Consider the following 19,694-nt stretch of genomic DNA (forward strand, 5'->3'; position numbering starts at 1 on the left):
CAGCAAATAATTTGCAGAGCTACAGATTTCCAGGCTGCATCGTTGGCCTCCCTGCCTGTCTGTCAGTGTGTGTGTGTGTGTGTGTGTGTGTGTGCATGTGAGACATTTCAAATGTGTGTTTAGGTGTGTGTGTGTGTGTGTGTGTGTCAACTACATACACATGTGTATCCATGCTTGTCTGTATTTTGCAGGCTTGAACATCATCATATATGCTGACGTGTGTGTGTGTGTGTGTGTGTGTGTGTGTGTGTGTGTGTGTGTGCGTGCGTGCACTGTGGGTTATTTTTACCCCTCTATTTAAAATCTGCTTGGGGATGCAGAAGCACAGGAAGTGAGTGTCGTCTCACTTTTCCTCCAGCGAGCTTCATTTCTCCTCCACAACCTGTCTGTCCTGTTGTACCACTACAACTATCTGCCATCCTCTTCTCCCATGATGCATCAGTCCTTCCTGGTGTTATTCTGAGAACATAGTAATTGATGTTTTTTTTTCATTAAATTAAATTTACGAAACAGCGATGAAAACTGCAGACCTTGTGGTTGAGCGCGTTTTAGAAGTTTTGCACGTGTTATTTTCCGTTTCTTCTCAGTTTTCTGTTTCTGTTTGGTTAAATTTAAGAAGACATGGTTTGGGTTCAAATAGATCCTTTCAGAATGTTGCACACAAGCTTGGAAAGGTACTTCTGCCATGTTTGTTTTCTTTACCGGTCTACTCCCCGAGTCGCAAAGCTATCCATTAAAGCATGATTGGTCGGTTGCAGTGATGGTCCTGGTTGTGTCAGAAACACCATCACCGCCGATGTCAGTGCACTTGATGACCCGTCATCAAAGATCATTACCTCATTGGAGTTAGAAGCAATTTTCCTTTTTTGTTTCCTTTCCTATTTGAAGGGATTTTGAGAGACCTGAAGAGATGAACGAATCCAGTGTTTGAGAGAATTTGTGTTTTTGTGGCAGATGTCTTTAGTCACTGGCGTTTAAAAGCTTCTCAAAACTGTCATTAAACAAAAAGTTTTTTGAAAAATCTGCAGGTTCGGTGAGAATTTCAACCTGTTTCAAGAAGTTTAGTTGAATGATAATGGCCTGAAAAAAGAACGAGGAAAAAATGAAACTGGACAACACTTTCGTATGTACACGATATTGTATTAAGCTGTAAACCATTTGTTTCATTAATTAGTAGTAACTTTTGTAATACAAGAAAACACTGGTCACAAATCTACAGCAAGCGTTGTGTCGTTTGTTCACCATCAGCCTGAAACAACACCTGCCTTCTAACACTTTTCCCCAAGTCATAATACCTGTGTTTCCAAACAGCTACCTTGTGTTTTTCTATCAAAGTCGACTCCTGGTCCTCACTGACAGCGATGTGTTTTTAATGCAGACCTCATGCTGCACCGGCAGGAGAGAGCAGCCCTGCCCTCCTCCCCTCACATCAATATTTTGTCAAAAAACACAAAGCTACTCTCCATCGTGTACCGGTTGACCCGCTGCAACCTGGTGACCAACACCAAAAAAACATCAAAATAAAAGCACATCAGAGTTGAACGGTGACAGCTGAGGGCAGCGATGTTTCCCTGGAGAAACACAAAACACTCTATGGTGTTTTTTTTCCTCCCAGGAGAGCAGCGTGGTTCATATTTTCTCCTGGAGGCTGTCATTTAGATTGTTACACTGTTATACCTGTTTGTGTTTACACCAGTGAAACTGAGCGTTTTCAGTATTATTGATGTACCTCATATACAAACCCCTCAGTGTAAAGAAAAAGCCTCAAGGCTTCTGTTCATCCTGTTGTTTTTACTTTTGAATAAATGATGACTCCCTATATGTACAAAAAGCATACTTTTTATGGAAGTGTGCACACGTTATGTTACTGGGAAAAGAGAAAAGACATAAATCTGCAACGTAAGAAGAATTAAAGCTGCAATCAGCGATGAACGGGCCCTCGCCCCCCCATGTACGTTGGGCCGTGGCGCCGTCGGAGGGCAGATGCAGAGGGCAAGTTTGTCCACTATGTGGCCCTAGAGCTCACCCATCAATTATATGTCATGTTGCAATGTATGATTTGGAGAAAACAGCCTGTGAATGTCATGTAAATTGGATGATGTTTGTCGTCACAGCACATAGCTGAGCGAAAGATAGCGCCTCAGTAAGCTTCTGTCAGAAATGCATGTATGTGTTATGTGTGAGAGAAAGTGTGTGTGTGTGTGTCTTTTGGTTTCACTTCTGTTTTGTTGTGCTTGCTTTTATTGTGTGAAGCTCTTTGTGCTACATTGTATTTGTATTAAATGTGCGATATAAATGACATCTGATTGATTGATATCAGGCTGACCCACAACACAACGTAGCCACATAGTGGACAGTTTGTGTCCAACACACACCACACATTGACGTGGCTCTTACAGTGGCCAAGCATTGAAAGTTCAGACTGTCATGCCCACCAGGAATAACGTAGGCGAAAGCTTTTTACCACTTTTCATCATCAAGGTATGAGGATGAGTCTTAGTGACTGTGAAGTCTGTGGCGTTAAATCTGTAGGGCAAGTTAATTAAAGTACGAGCCATGGAAATGGGTGGAAATGGCGGCAACATCTCAACTTTGAACCAAAATGGCAAACTTCCCGTTGGACTGAGGTTGTGGGTCCAAGAGGCTTTTTTGTGCGTTTGGTCATGATACTTAAGCGTGCCGACATTCGTTTTGTATGTGCATGTAGGAGGCGGGGCTTCAAGTTTGACAAAATGGCCGCTGTGAACCAAAGCGGGCGACTTCCTGTTGGACTGAGGGTTTCGGTGCCGAGGGGTATTTTGTGCGTCTGGTCATGATACATGTGTATATCGGAGGCAAAAGCTTTTGACAAGGTGTCATCATCAAGGTCTCAAGATGATACTTAGTGAGTGTGAAGTCTGTGGCGTTAAATCTGTAGGACTAGTTAAATAAAGTACGAGGCGTAGAAATGAAAAAAAAATGAATGGGAAAAGCCATAAGGGGGCGTTAGGGGGCGCTACTGAGCTATCGTGCTGCGCATGAGGGCAGTTGTGGTATCGAATTAACGTACTCATGGGTAAGGAGCTACAGGCCAAATTTGGTGAGTCTGCGAACATCCTAAAGTCCTGAATACAGCGTCGGAAAAATGAAAATTGCCGCACGCCATTCAAGATGGCCAACTTCCTGTTGCAGCAAAAATTCCGACAAAAATCATTCCTGCCTAAATCCTTGAGAGCCATGACTCCTGCGAATTTCACGACAATCCGAGAAAGTTGTCACGGGGACACAGCGACATTAGGTGGCGCTATGGAGTCCCCTGGCCACACCCACCCCCAGTCATGTTGAATTCAGATGTGGGCACGCACATGTGACGTATGTTCCGAGTTTTTAGACTTTTGGGCAGACGGATGGGCCAGATGCATATAAGATGCATATTTCCAGAGGTTTTTCACTTCGATCACCTGTTGCAGATTGCCATCATTTTGAGATATGTTTGCAAATGCACTACAACGGAAAATGAACAACGAACAATGTGCAGGATTCCACTATTTGCTGATGATTAACCACTATTCTCAACCTGTTTCTGTTTCTCGCCCTCAGGTACATCCACGCCCTCTACCTGGGCGCCCAGAGCCGTTGGCACAGCAACGGGCCCCGTCGCCACTTCCACTGGCGACTGATGTTTGAGAGCGCTGACATCACCATGCTCCGCCTCCTGGAAGCCTTCCTGAAGTCGGCTCCGCAGCTCGTCCTCCAGCTGAGCATCATGATCCACGGGAACGACGTCCTCCCTCTGCAGGGTGAGCGACAAGTGTGACACGTCAGGGAGAGCAGTTAGTAAAGTTTGACTGGCAGATCGCCTTTGATTGCTGAGATAAAACTGTATCTCACCAAGAATTTGGGACACGGCAATGTCCCTATAATGACGTCAGATCAGCTAATCTAGCTCAGATTGTTTAAAACACTTTATGTGGAGGTTCAAATCCTGAAATGTTGTAATAATCCATCATTGCAAACTAAAACTGTGTGTTAGCACAGTTGAGCAGTCCGATTTCTTTTCAGTGATGTCACCATGTTTCCAGATTGAAGCAGTGAAAGGTTTTTTTCAGGAAAATGTTCCTATTACTGATGAAAATTATGAAAATGAGAGCAAGTTGTAATAAGACTGAATTATCCTTTCAGAAAACTGATGGTTATCTCCTTTATTGGACTTACTTTATTAGATTTTATCTGCCATTTCTGATCGCTACAAAGGCTTCTGCAGCGAGGGAGAGTACGGTTTAATGAATGGAGTGTGTGTGTGTGTGTGTGTGTGTGTGTGTGAGAGAGAGAGAGAGAGAGAGAGAGAGAGGACAGATATCAGTAGGAGACTCTATGCTTTATTCATGTGCCTCTTACAAGAAGCAGATTGGCCTTTGATGAATAAAACAAAACACACTCTCTCACTCTCTCTCTCTTTCTCACCCTCAGATGCACACACACACACACACACACACACACTGTACACTCTCAGCATTCACACACACCTGGCAGTGCAGAAGTCAAGTGTCAGACACATATTTGAGTCGTACAAAACACACAGTCCCAGAACACACACGAAACCTACAAAAACACACAGAAAAGCTCAAACTAAGTGATGTGGATTCCCAAATTTATAAATTATTCCCCTGTTACATTCTAGGAGGAGACGCTGACTGATCATACCAGCTCAGTGTAGCTCGGCAGCAGTGCTGGTCATCAGAGCACCTGGCATGACGGCTACTACGGCAGATGGAAGTTTAAAAAAAAAAAAAATATATGGCTCCCACAACTTTTGAAACATCAAATTCAAGGACTGTTCCCAGACCTTTCCAGGCCTAATTTCCTTAAATACAAGGACACATAATGGCACACTTTTGAGACACGTATTTAGGTTAATTACTGTTACAACGCTGAGAATTTCTGAAATAATAACTAGCAGGCTTTGAAATAACAGCTCCCTTACTGAAAATTCAGTCATTATCTAGTCACCTCCATGTGTTTCTAGTCCAATAAACAAGCTTGTGCACCAACTTCTGACAGGGTGTGCGCTAACGCTTTTAGCTTAGCAGCTGCAGTGAAGATTTCAGCTTAAAAAAAAGGTGTAAGTAATGTCTTATCAAATCAATTTGGGATCTTAGGGCTTCCAGAGTATTAGATTACGCCAGATGAGCTGTATGGAGCCATTTTAGGTTATTTTTTTCAGTAGTTCAGAGAATGCTGCAACACTACTTCGCTGTGAAGCTCCAACACTGTTTTGTGGACTGTGAAACTTTCAATTGACATGGGGGTCATTTTGGCCAGAACTGGTCTATGAACGTTACTTAACATTAGTTTTCTCTCTTGCTCGCCACAAACTGTATTATTTGACTTTAACCACTCACTTACACACTTTCTCGAGGCAGGTGGCATGTAAAACAACGACGCAAGTACAGGAAACACATGTAGACAGCAGAACATATAGCCTATTTACTTACATTAAGTTCAAAGAAATAACTTCAATTTCTTGAACAAACTATATAAATTCAGGCACTTTCAATGATCCATGTCTGTTTTCAAAAACTTTAGAGACCCTTACTTTTCCCCCCACGTGGGAACTTTAAAAAAAGTGTTATTTGGGTGTAATTACTCTTTAAACAAACATATTTCTACTTCTACACTTGTGTGGATCTTCACTGACATAGTACATTTCCTCTCTGCTTACCATAACCTATAAATAACTCTAACGTTAACCCTAAACCATGTCGTAGACCTCAGACTGTCCTGTGAAGGAGTGAGGATCAGATAAAATGTCCTCACTTAGCAAACTGTCCGCTTTCTCTCTCCAGGTCCTCACACAGATACAACTACCAGTACACACACACACACACACACACACACACACACACACATCGTCTATGTTGGCAGCCTACCATCTGTTAATAGGCATTATACATTATACAGTACAGACTCTCCCACACTGCTTAAATCACCTGAGTGCTGATATGGCACATTGATCAATCCATTAACCAATCAATCAATTTAAACAACTATTGGCACTGGCAATTAATCATTTAAGTCATCTGTTTAGTACAAATCCCCAAACACTCGTTGGTTCCAGTTTCTCCAAATGCTGGGATTTACCGAACATGCCAAACATAACAAACTGCATCTGTCTCCTTCTACCCATAATCCCCTTTGTTTTGGGGTTATTTCTTGTATAGCTGCTTTGGTTTGTTTCCTTAAGCTGCTTTCCAGGAAGCTTATTGTGTCATTGTATTAACTTGTAAACTCAGGAATATAAAAAGAGAAATATATCAATTAAAGGATGTTCTATTTAAACATCCTGAGAAACTCCTCCGACATCTCCTACAGCTTAATCCACTTCTTTATTGCGCTCATTAGGGACACAATATTTTGTAGGACAGAATGTAGTATTGGCAAAGTAATTACTTACTTAAGAGACTAACTTCTGGGGCTTTAAGGACATCAACAACATGAAACCGCAGGAGTGAATTATGCAATGTTTTGGTACCATGAACATACTAATACAGATAGATAACAGAGGAACAGATTATGCTGCATGCAGAGAATGGACTTTATATCAGTTGCACCAACCAAGCCCAGCCAGCGTAACTGTCGAACTGTCAAAAAATGTAGCATAACAAGATCAGTGGGCTTTATTGTAAGGAATAGCTGTTTGTCATCAGCATAACAAAATAAATGGAATAAAATGGCGCCAAAAAATAGCCAAGAATAAAACAGGAATTGACTCTTGAGGCACCCGAATCTAATTTTGGCCAAGGAAGGGACCTGTTCACCTATTCAAACAGACTTTTACTTTCTTTTTTTCTGCCAGAAAACCCTTACTCGGTGTCTCACCCTGTCAACAAGAATGCAGTGGTCTATCATGTTCAAGGTTGAACTTAATGCACAGTAATAAGAGTACAAGTCAGCATCTGCAAGGTCACTGGTTACCATCAGGACTGACAATGGTGTCAGTTGCACCTGTCTAAATTTAAGTTGACTACAGCAGCTGATTGCCATTGACGCCACTACAAATTGTCTGCTACCAATAAAAAAAAAATGTCTTATATAAAAGTATTAAAAAAATATAATCCAGCAAGTTCTCTCCGTGAAATAACGTAGATCTAGAAGCTCTTAAAAAGACGTCCCAGCTCTTTCTCTGCTCAAATTTTAATGCCCTCTCAGTGTGATTCATGGCTAATTTGAGACAAGACTGCATGATTAACACACATGAATGTTTAATGTGTTAAACTGTGCTCAGGGCCGCTCGCTGCAGGCTCCACAGTTACGTGTGCAGGCTAATCATCATTTGACTTCAGTAGGAACTGGTTCAGGAAAAAAACTCTTATTCAGTGTGTTTGTAGCTAATAGTTTTCTTTGCTGTGGTGGTACTCTATATTTACCACTGGTAAGTCATTTTAACATGCTAGACCAGCATTTTAGCATCAATTGAGTAATCATTCATTCATTTTGATACATTATGCCAGCTTAATTGCACTAAAAGATAGCTGAGGTCATTTTCCCGTTGTGTGATTTTGGCAGTTGTTCAGTTTGTTCTAGTCCAGGAAAAGATGTGTTGATGAATATCTGTCAACTTTAGTACTTGTCGTTGAAATTGATATCTGATAAGATGTTTTTGATGACCTCCCAACCTTTTCTTTTTCATCATTTATAATTTAATAACTGAGAGTCATGAATCAGCCAACTCATTTTGTAATATACAACACAACATAACATTTAGATGGTTTGTGATTGATGATGATGGACAAAATGTTTGTGGTGGTGTCACCATTTGTAAACTATCTCAAACATTTGATTTAAAAAAATGTTTCTGACCACATTTCCAAGTCTTCATTGGGGTTTGGTCAGTTGTTATGGTTGTTGTGCCGTTGTTCAAAGCTCCAAGAAAAGTGGTAGGCGGAGGTTTTTTTCTTCTGTCATAGTACCTTTTTTCAAGGTTGATAATGAACTTGTTATACTGTAAATATATCCTTGGTATTTCTGTGAATTCAACGTTGGAGACTTTTGTGCCCAACATGAAAGAATTACAGTGAGAAATATTGGTTAGATTTTGTGCTTTTCTGCCATTTATCTCCTTTTCCTTCCTTCATTTATTCCCTTTCCTTAGCCAGATGTCTTTCTCTGTGTCTCTTCCTTCCCAACCTCTTATATATATTTTGTTTCTCTCTCTCTCTCTCTCTCTCTTCATCTGTCTCTCCAGGTCTCTCGGCCTCGGCCTCCCTGGTCTCTTTGGCCTGGATGATCGCCTCCTACCAGAAGGTTCTGCGGGACTCCCGCGACGACAAGCTGCCCATGTCCTACAAGGCCGTCATCACCCAGATGCTGTGGCACTTCTTCACCATCGGGGCGAGAACTGTGGCCTTTGCCCTCTTCGCCTCTGTCTTCCAGCTCTATTTTGGCATATTCATCGTCAGCCACTGGTGCGCCATATGTGACCTGATGCAAAGGCTCTGGTTTTATAATGAGAAGATTAGCATTTGACACTGTAGAAATGTATGAAGTATCTAGACAAAACACCACATCCCTTCTCTTAATTCAAGTCACCAGAAAATAAGTTTTCTTTAAGTTATTCCCCAACCATTGATTGTGTCAGTCATCTTGTATCTCAGCAGCAGGTTCCTCGACAGAAATAGATCATACATTATTCAGTTGCCTCCAAAGTTAGAGCTTTAAGAAAGTCAAACAACAATTAATCCCCCTACATAATTCTGTAAACGGCAGTGCATTTCAGTAAACAGCTTTCCTTAACAGCCTAAATAGTAAGTAAACACTGTAAAAGTATCTTTTTTTACCATAAGCCCTTTAATCAGCTCATTTTTTGCTCATTAACCGCATTAAATCACAACATTGGGGTTAAAACAAAACAGCTTTCTCTGCACTTTGCACGTTCTTTCCCTCAAGGAGGAACGCTTACTGTAGCAGGGGCTAATTTACAAATTTCCTCCCCCATTCTTTGTGATTATTTATACATTTATTTGGTTCTGAAATAATGCGGGCTTCTGTGAGTGGAGATTTTATATCAGTGTATTATCGTGTGCAAGGTGTCATGAATTTGTACCCATTGTGAACAGATCCTAAGATTAAAAATATATTTATTCGTTTTTTTAAAACATACACGGTGTTAGCGTCAGTGTGTGGGGAAAAAAAGGCATTTAAGTATACCATTCAGATATCTAAATCTAAATATATAAAGACACATTAAAATTAAATATACAATGCATATAAATGAAATGTATGTCAAAGGGCTACACTTTTCCAATAAAATGATGACGAATGAATTGTGTATAAATACCAAAATATACAGGATGCTGGTTTAGAAATCATTAAAAGTAGGTTTGTGGTGTTTTCTTTTAGAAAATAGAAAATGCCCAGTCATTATTGTCAAGTACTTTTTTAAAGCTGTCCATCTTTTTTACCACATTAATACCAGACATCACAGAATTCATTAAACTGTAACTAACAGTACAACTTTTTTTTCAGGTGTGTCATGACCTTCTGGATCATCCAAGGTGAAACCGACTTCTGCATGTCCAAGTGGGAGGAAATCATCTACAACATGGTCGTAGGCATCATCTACATCTTCTGCTGGTTCAATGTCAAGGAGGGCCCCAGCCGCTTCCGTATGACCGTCTACTACTCCGTGACGCTGGCTGAGAATGTGGCGCTGACCGCCGCCTGGTACACCTACCGTGGCCCGCAAACCTCCGACTCCTACGCCCTGGTGGTGGTGTGCCTGGTCGCCTGCAGCTTCGCCCTGGGAACCTTCTTCATGTTGGTGTACTACTGCTGGCTGCACCCCGACGGGCCCGTTCTGGGCTCACAGTGGAGAGGATGTGTGGATGAGGGCGTGGTGGGTGCAGGAGGGGTGGCAGGAGTGATTGATGCTTGTCTCACTCCATCCCAAGGGTCCCAAACAGACATGGTCATTACCAGCCCTCCGAGGACTCTCCCCAGGACTAAAGACACGGGAGAGCCGGTTCCAGGGGAGCGAGACAGGGACAGAGACAGGGACAGTTGCCTGCCTGTCTTCCAGGTTCGTCCCTCCCCGTCCTCCTCTCCTGCACTCCTTCACAGGACCTCTTCCTCATCCCGCGCGCAGGAGGGCCCCGTGATCCGGATCGACCTCCCGAGAAAGCGATACCCGGCCTGGGATGCGCACTTTATCGACCGGCGACTCCGCAAGACCATTCTGCTTCTGGAGACCACATCAGCCGTCAGCCCCAGGATACAGTACAGGAGTAGCATGATGGGCAGCAAAGAGGTATTAGAGTATGAGACAACTGTCTAAGCCGACAGGGGCTCTAAGACTTAAAAGTGCAATCTGGGACCAAGGCTCAGCCTGAGACCAGTTCTCATCCCAGGACTACCGTCGCCAGGAGGAGCATGGAAAGGAGACAAAGAGTGTCAGACAACTCTTTTTAAGAAAAAAAGGTTGTCAAAACTTGATTGTAAAATGTAAAGCGCAATCTGGGACCAAGGCTCTCCCATTACGGCACAGTCCGGGAGTAAGTAGCATGAATGAGCCGTGGGAAGTAAAAGGAGTAACACTGAACTGGGATAATCTTCATCTTTTCTAAAAGCTTGGAGGTGAGAAATTTAATCTCTCATCCTGGGACCAAGGAGTGATAGATTTAGTTTCATCCTGCATGGCCAGAACAGGATGTAAAAGGATTTGGGAGCAATGAAGTTGCGGAGATAATTGTGAAACAGTCTGCTGCATGAACTTGAGCCTCGGACCCCGGAGACTACAGAGACTTACCGGGGAACTGGTAGACGCTGGTTGCCAGAGTTTGCACAGGACATGCAATCATTTTGGTTTGGTAGCAGATTAGACACTGACAGGAAAGCCATCTAAAAAGTAAAGCTCAAGTGATCAAAAGACAACTAGACTATTAGGTTAAATCTGGGCTAAATTTGGTCAAGAAAAAATATCCAGTTCTGGTTAGAAATCTAGGTTACATATAATAGATTAGATATGTTTTTGAACAGCACTTAATTGAGTATATTTAAATATATATTTCAGTGAATAAATATACTTAAAATGTGAATGAAACAATGACTATAATGTAGATGTCTCACTTTTCAACCACAGTTAGTCCAGTTTTAACCAAGATGCCTCCAAAATCACCTCACTCTTAAGCTGCCAGAGAGGATTTTTCATTTTTTATACCGTCATGCATCCAAAAGGTTGCATGTCCCTCTGAAACTTTGGTAACTATCCTTTAATCTTACTGTTCATGGGGTCTAAAGAGAAATGCAGTCTCGTACGTTGGGCTCCAGTCTCATGAGAACACAAGGACCCATGAAAAGTAGGCTGTCGAATCTCGCAGTTTAGGTCCAGGTGGATTATAAAATGTAGGCCTGAGATACAAGTGAAAACAGTCACCCATCCATATGTGATACAAAGGCAGCCATAGCAAAAGTCCCGCTGTTTACATCCCAGCTGCAGTGTCACCCCCAACCTGAGAAATGTACAATCCATCAGGACTGGATGTAAGGATGTAGACGACTTCTGCAATGGCTACCATCATATGGCATGCTGTCACTCACCACAAACAGGCCTGTGATGTACAGTTGAACAAATACAGATGTCAGATATAAGCTATTATAATAAGCTGTAGTTAGGTGATGAATGACTGTTGGGTGAAGACGCTTCATTTACTCGTAAGAGTCTAAATGTTGTCCACTTTTCTTGGAACACATACCATGTCAGAGTACGAAGGGCGCCATGAGCAACCTCATTAAGCTATGAAACATTTTCCAGTGACGAGAAATGTCTTTTCATCATGTCAACAGATCTGAAAGTATCCTAGAACGATTTGTTGGAAAGTGAAAACACTATAAAGCAGAGCATGATGTTTCTGCATGCTAGCAATAGCTGACACTTCATGTTACAGATCACTGACTGTAAAAAAAGATGGACGACATGACCGCTCCTCAAAAGTGAAGCCAAAACATCCTGATCACCAAATTAAGTGCACATCAATTAAATTTTTCTCAGAGATGGTTTCAGTCATTTTAGGTAGTTTTTATCACACTGCTGTTTGAAGTGTTCAATTTTTATATGATGCTATAAAAAGGGGGTTTGGGGTCCATGATGGGGTCAGACAGATAAGGGGGACCCTGATATCGGAGCTCCAACGCCTGATCATCGGTGGGTGATTTAAGGAGGGGCGCCATCCCCCTTGTTGGCAAAATAACCAAAATGCATCCCCCTGAAGCTCCCAGGAAGAGCGCCAGACTTTGAAGCCAACTTTCGTAGTGGCGAAACCATGTAATTACATCGTGACACTGAATCAAAATGTTAAATTAAAAAATTATGATGTCCTATACCTTCGCTTGAGGAACCTTTTTCTAACCAGACCTCTTTGAGTTTAAATTTTTCTTTATCTGAAGCCAATTTTGTCTTTTGCAGGATGGCAGCGCTTGTATTCCAGATATTTGGGCTTCATTTTTGTACAGTGCGAGAGGTGATGACGCTTCGTGCATCTCTTTATACAGTCAATATTTCAGATAGCACGTTGACATGAGTTTGGACTTCTTGAAAGGTGATGTTGTTTACAAAATAAAACCATGTACAGGCCTTCGATGGGGTATATTTGCAGATACAGGTTCAGACTGATAAATGACATCAGTAGAAAAAAAAAATTAAATGGCAAGAACTGATTAGCTCCTCTTTGCTCCTGTAAACTGCTGTTGTGATGCCCTGAAGCAACAAGCTAACACTCATCTGAGCTGATCAGTAACCAACTGCAGAGGTCGAAGTTTAAACGCTGCAGCTCCCAGGTGTGAATGAGTGTTACTATCAATTAGAAGCAGCTGGATGCTGAAAAAGTCAAGCATGGTCAGCATCAGTACCTGAAGGAAGAACAGTTAAAAAAAACAATGAAAAAAAAACACACTAGCATCAAAGCTGTCTTCTGTCCCTTCTCATATTACACGACAGATTTCTCTTCAGCAGCCTGTTTTTGAACGTCTTTTTCAAAGACCATTTTTCTTTAAAAGCCTTTAGGGATGGTCTGTGCATTTAGGGTGATCTGATTTGTTATGAAGTCAGTCCCAGAAACATTTAAACCAGTGTTGTGATCGTTTTAGATGAGGGCAGCAGAAGGTGTTTGCATTTTTATGAGCAACGCACTCAAAAGCATTTCTCCTAAACACATTGCATTCCCCATGTGACTCTGATTCATCCCAAAAAGCATGCTCATCAAAACACATTTGAGGATGCATTTGAAGATGCTGTGCAGTGATAACAGCTCCCAGTTCATGATGTAGCTAAACTGTTTTGTTTTTACTTTTCAACCCAACAAGCATTTAGAAGATGCCGATGTTCAGGGGGTCACCGGTTCATGGTTGACTGACACGAGCACAAAAAACAAAAAACTATGGCACAGTAAAAACTCATTCAACCGCTATTTAGATTCTCGTTTTCTCAAAGCATCTTTGGATGATTAAAAATGACATCTCAACTTTAATTTTGCACTTCCCCGTTTCAGAGCTGATGCAGATTGTGTTATCAACATCTACATTTATTTCATAGTGTAAAAATTGATCATTTTTACATAAAAAATAAGTGTTTCATCAAAAGAAATCAGCTGAACGTGTTTGAACCTGTTCACTGTCTCCACCCTGACAGTAGACTGGAGCACTGTTCTGTTTTGGGTGAAGTCTGAAATTCAAAGAGATCCCCCCCTGCTGCCATCTGGGGCCAACATGTCTGATGTCTGAGTATCCAGGGTGGTTTTAATGATCAACTTTATGCTGATGATGCATGTGTATATTTTGAGATGTTCCTGGAGAAGTATTTCCAACCTCCTGTACTTTTAGTCGATGGGTAAGGCAAGTCACTAAGAGCAGCTTATATACTTGCTTTTTAACATTGAGCTCACATAGAGGAACGACTTAACTTGCTGCAGGAATGAGTCCTAAAACCCGGGAACAAGTTAACATTTTTGCACTTCTGGTTCCCTCGTCTTGAGATCAATGGGTTTTTTGAATGGGTTGTCAGTTAGATGCCTGACATAAGGTCTGTGGTCAACACAAGCTTAGGAGATTTTCACGGTTTGTTCTACGACATAAAATACATCAGTAAACTTTTAAAGCTTTTACATGTCTCTAAAAAGGAAGTCGCTAACAAGTGGCTAAATGTGACTACAGAAGTTGTCAGGGAAATTAAACATCATCATGGGATGAAGTTTACTTTCAAACTATTCTAACTTTCCAATTTGTAGATTGATCAATTTATAGTAAATTGTGTAGAGGTCAGTTTAGTAGGATGCTTAGTGGATGTGACGTTGAAGTCATGCAACCGTGATGTAGTTTGTTTATAGTTCATAGTTAGCTTTTTACTTTTGCTTCAAAAATCGTAAAAATGGTGTTCATTGGTGAAGATTATCTTATTGAATATGCAAGTATCATTGAAGCGGCAACCTTTCCTCTTTCACTCAGCGTTTGCAACATAGCTACTGCTAGCAGCCTGACATCTTTCCAAAGTAAAAAACAACCGTAAGAATCCCACTTTGATCTCAGTGCCATGAAAAGGCAGCGTCAAACAGCTGGTTGTATTAATGAGTAATTGCTGATCTACACTACAGAATGATAAGTTAAAGCAAAAACAAAAAAATCTGATGTTAGTTTAACTTGTGTTCGCCACAGAGTTTACTTTCTGCTATAATCCAGAATCCAATTGAAAAGTGCCCTAGGGGCTTTTTGTCAAAGGAACCGGGGTGATGCTAACTTGGGTTAGCCTACAAAAATACGTCATCCCTGCAGCTCTCTACAAAATGTTTGATGGTGCCGTTACATCTTGAAAATGCTTTGAATCATTTTCCAATGGTGTGAACAATCAGTGCTCTGAAGGTGTCTATCAGGCACACGCTTATGTAGCCTATTGATAAAAGCAAGTATGTAAGCACTCTGACCCTCACAAGGTTTGTGGTAATTCCCAATGAAGACACAGAGGGCAAAAAATATCCATGTAAGCTCTCTTTGGACGTTTGTGTGTCTCCTCTGCAGGGAAACTGTTGTGTTTTAACTCTGGTGGGCGGTAAAAGAAAAATCAACAATCAGGAATACGAGTTTCAAATCAATATTGATAATAAGGGTGTTATTATCCTGACAGTGTTGTGTTCTGCCTGGACTTGTGGACGTTGGTACAGTGGTGACAGTCACTGCGATGTTAATGGTGCTGAAAACGACTCTATGTCGACACTGATTATGTCATGTCGAACATGATAGGCTAATGTACAGATATTGCATCAAACGCCCAATCACGGGGCCGAGGGCGAGGCTTCGCTTCCTCTGATTGGGTAACGAAGCGGTCCTTTGTCGTTGAGGTAAAATAACAGTTAAAAGTGGTGCGCTGAATATATATCGACTTGAACAAATCATGTTAAAAAGTAAACAGTGAGTTTAAAAAACTCATGTCATCTTTTATTAATTGATGCAAGTATTTATGTTTATTTATTTTTGTATTTGTTTTATATCTATTTATCTATTGTTTACTCACTCGGTGGCCATGTCTTTGGTATGACTCTTATATTAAGATGTAAAAAGTGAAAATAGATTTTTTTTTACTCATTCTATATATCTGTATATACCAGCGTGGCGCTATACTAGGACGTGTGCGTATGAGTATGTGTGCTTTTGGTTTGTATGTGTGTATTGTATGTACAGTATGTATGTAAGGATGTGCTCTAAGTTTTTTTGATAATGCTGCTTAAACATCCTCTGAGTGAACGAGCAGAAAAATAAAAAAAACCAGTGGTGAAAAATATCTATGACGCTGTTAAAAAAATGAACTCAACAAGCTGTGCTGATAACTGTAGATGGGAACAATACTGTAGTAAACATGGCTGAACAGCCGTCCAAAATAAACTGACTGTGACTTTGTCTTCTTTTACAGCATGTGAGTGAGAAAGTAACATGTTGAACTACACATTTTAAGGGTTTGCTGGAACTGAACATTCACAATTATTGAGGCTGTATTATTCTAGTTCTCTATATGTGAGAGGGAAATATTCTACTTTTCATGTTACTTCACCGAACACGTGATAAACTCAGGCAATTCTACATGCAGTCACTTAAAGGGGCACTCTGTAGTTTTGGAGATGAAATTTAATATTTACAAGATTAATACAAACTTGTAAAAAAAATTTTTTTTTACATAACTGAATAAACAAGCTGTTCTCAGAGGAAAATAAAGTTCCCAGAAGACTGTTTAAAACTAGAAATGTGGCAGGTGAAGTAAGTAAAACAGTCTGAAATTGTGTCGTCCTTTCAGGTCAGTTAGTTTATTCAGTTTATTCAGTCATAGAAACAAAGAGAGTTTGTTTAGGCATAAAAAATCTGTCAATGAAGATCTTCTAACACCCACCAACATCTGGCTTTTGTCTTCGGTGTGAGTGGGTACATTGCAATTCATTCCTGCATCAAATAACGCTGCAGTGGTCGCGGGTGTTTATCGGCTCCAGCTCTGATCAGCTGTGATGGAAACATGGCAGCCGGGTGGACACGCTAGTTTTCACCCCTTTTCCGGCGCAATGCTATGACGTGTGCTGAAGTTAGGAACACTGACCCGTCAGAACTTTTACAGAATATCTGACTCCAGCGCTTCAGTCAGCATTGAGTTAAAAAGAGAGAGGAGCAGAATCTGAAGCCCTCTGATTGGCTGTTTCTTACCACCTGGTTGCTCTCTGTGTGTGTGGACTGTACCGAGGAGTTTCCAGGTGTGAAGGCTGAGCTGATGCTGGAGCTCCACCAGCCCTCTCTCCCGAATCTACTTTCCTCTCATCTCTCCTCTGTCTTTCCTCTCGAGGCGACAAACAAAAATCTCTCCCTCAAACCAACATCCTCTGATCTCTCCATCTCTCCATCACGTCGGCATCCCTCCATCCAGAGGATTGGTTGTTTATTTGGTCGGCGTCTCTGGAGATCCAGCGACCAAACAACCATCATGCTGCTCCTCTCTTTCTCTGCAGGTCTTCAGGCTTTTTCTTTTCCTTTTTGTGTTTTCAGTCTGATTCTTCTTTGTTTTTTCATTAATGTCACAGCAGACAGGAGGAGGATGGAGGGTGAGTAATGCCCTCCGTGCCTTTCTATTTTCCTCTGACTTCCCACCTTTACTTCCTTTCCAAAGCAGGCCTCTTTCTCCTTCACTTCCTCCTCCTCCTCCAACTATCCTTCCTTTTTTTTCATTTTCATTGTACCAGTGTCTCTGTACTTCCTCTCCCTCATCTCACCTTCTCCCGTTCCTTTATTCCTTCCTTCCCCTTGTTATCCTCCATTATTGATTTTTCTTTTTGTCCCTTGTCTTTTTTAGTCCTCTTTACTCTTTTCCTATTTTCTTTTCTTTTCCTGTCTTCCTCCTCCTTGCCACCTTCCTGATTTGATTTGCCTCCTTCCTTTCTTCTACATGACTTCCTCTTCTTCCTTTCCTTCATTTCCTCGCCTGTCAGCCTCCACCTTCTCTTCAACTTCCTACTTTTCATCCTCAACTTTTACCTAATTTTAGTTCATCGCTCTTTTCCCATCCTCTTCCTCTTCCGCCTGTCTTCTCCTTCATGCTTATTTCCTCCTCCTTCTTTTTTTCCCTCTCCTCTTGCATCAGACCTTCTTCCTCATGCGTGATTTTGAAGCGGGCGGGTCCTTTAAGGATTCTGCTTCTTTGATATCGCTGAAGCACACACACACACACACACACATACACACAGACACACACATAATACACACTCTCACACCACACACGTGCAAAGACACATGCACATTTTCACAGATATATAGTTGATGCAGCACCGAAACATATCGAGGTCTGACATGCTTTGAAGTTCACACGAGTGTGATTGATGTGTGTGTGTGTGTGTGTGTGCGTGTGTGTGTGTGTGCCAAAAAGAGAGAGAGAACATCAAGAGCATGTGAGTACTAATGCATATACCGTATGTGCATTTATTTAGTACGACTCTCTCTCTTTCCCCCATTTCCTGTCAAACTCTAACCCGTTCTATCCCAATAAAGGCAATAGAAGCAAAAACAAGCAGTTTTTTCTTTAATTAACTAATTTATTTTTAGTTTTTTTGTCACTGAGAGTTGTTGAAAATGTCAGTTTGTTGGAGAAGTTGAACTATCCTCTGTTGGTTTGGACAGGGTTAAGCCCCGACCAAGTTTCTCAGAGGAAGAACGAAATCAGGACAAAAATAAATAAATAACACCAAGATTAATGCCCCATCTTTGTCTCCCGTTGCCTAGGTAACTGGACGATCGTTAAGCCGTTAGCCTCCTGGTCACAATGGAGTCACTACCCTGACAATAGGTGTGTGTGTGTGTGTGTGTGTGTGTGTGTGTGTGTGTGTGTGTGTGTGTGTGTGCTCACTTCATACGTTCAAGAAGTATTTACTGTCTGCATGTGACCATCTATGTGTGTGTGTGTGTGTGTGTGTGTGTGTGTTTGTCAGAAAGGCCACAGGTGTGATGTCATCCCCTCTGCCTCCATCAGTGTCCTGCTGAGAGGAAACGTCTCTCCGACCCTCCTCGTCCTCCTCCTCCACTCAGTCTCTGTCACAGCGCTGCCTCCCTGTGGCCGTACCTGCTCACTGCAACTACAGATCTCACGTCCAACATATTTTCCTCCTACGTGTTTAGTTTCAAAGAGTAAATCACCTTTAAAACACAGAGGATGACGTCAGTGGAGGTCAATTTATTGTAACTGCTTTTGTTTGAAGCTCTTTCAAGGCGAAACAGCTGTGGTGAAATCACACTGACTGATGTTTGACAAGAAATACAATATTTCTGGTGATGGATGACAGATTCAGCTCTGAGAGCAGTGGTTTGACTTGAGTTATACCTGATTTAGATTACATTTGATCGACAGTATCAGCAACAATAACACAACAGCTCTCATTGGATTTTATTTCAAATGTTGCCAAACGGGGCCTTTAAAGGCTCTTTTCTCCAAACTGGAAATTACGCCATCACTTCAGATGTGATCCACACTGAAGGAAATAAGCTTTTCTTGTGACTTTACTTTGTGAAGTCAGTGCAGTGAATGAACTGCTCGCATTAACAGACTTGCAGCTGTTGTGAAAGTTAACGCTGAGTCACACTTGGCAGCAGAGAACAAGTGAAAACCACAAAGTATCTGTCATTATTCTTATGAAATCTAAACTCTTGTTAAGTGCGTTCACACTTAATAAACTAGTACTTATTAGTACATATTAATATTTTCATCTTTGACAAGCGGTCATTAAATAAAGCGACCGGTGCATTAATCATCTTTGCATATTAGACAATGACACATTTTTCAAATCATGATAAAAGTGATTTACAGTAAGAACAAAGTACGGTGGCCGACAAGGACAAACGCGCAGCAACGGCCAAACGCTGCAAATACACAAGATGCAGACCCAAAGACACACAAAACACATGCAACAACAAAATGCTGCAAACAAAGAAACGATGCAGAACCAAAGACACACAAACACACAAAACAAATGCGATAACAAAATGCTGCAAATACAGAAAAGATGCAAAACCAAAACGACACAAACCCCCAAAACACATGCAATAGAGAAATGCGGCATATTGAGTCAACACAACGGAAGTGTCCACACAACGGAAGTGTCCACACTTGTACCTGACGAGAGTGAGCAAAACTTTTACAGAGGCGACATAAAAAG

The 19,694-nt window shown here is 41.4% G+C and overlaps 1 protein-coding gene across 1 annotated transcript in view; it reads left to right on the plus strand.

The window, feature by feature from the left end:
- Positions 1-14,544, plus strand: part of LOC311265842 (XK-related protein 7-like) — a 113,611-nt gene extending 99,067 nt beyond the window's left edge. Inside the window, exons 4-6 of the mRNA XM_084367878.1 lie at positions 3,580-3,779; positions 8,225-8,444; positions 9,505-14,544. Of these exons, the coding sequence (XP_084224004.1) occupies positions 3,580-3,779; positions 8,225-8,444; positions 9,505-10,312 (1,228 nt within the window). The 3' untranslated portion in view covers positions 10,313-14,544. The remainder of the gene's footprint in view (positions 1-3,579; positions 3,780-8,224; positions 8,445-9,504) is intronic.
- Positions 14,545-19,694: the final 5,150 nt, after the last annotated feature.

This window comes from Pagrus pagrus (genome assembly GCF_965226575.1).
Source record: "Pagrus pagrus genome assembly, chromosome: 11".
NCBI lineage: Eukaryota > Metazoa > Chordata > Actinopteri > Spariformes > Sparidae > Pagrus > Pagrus pagrus.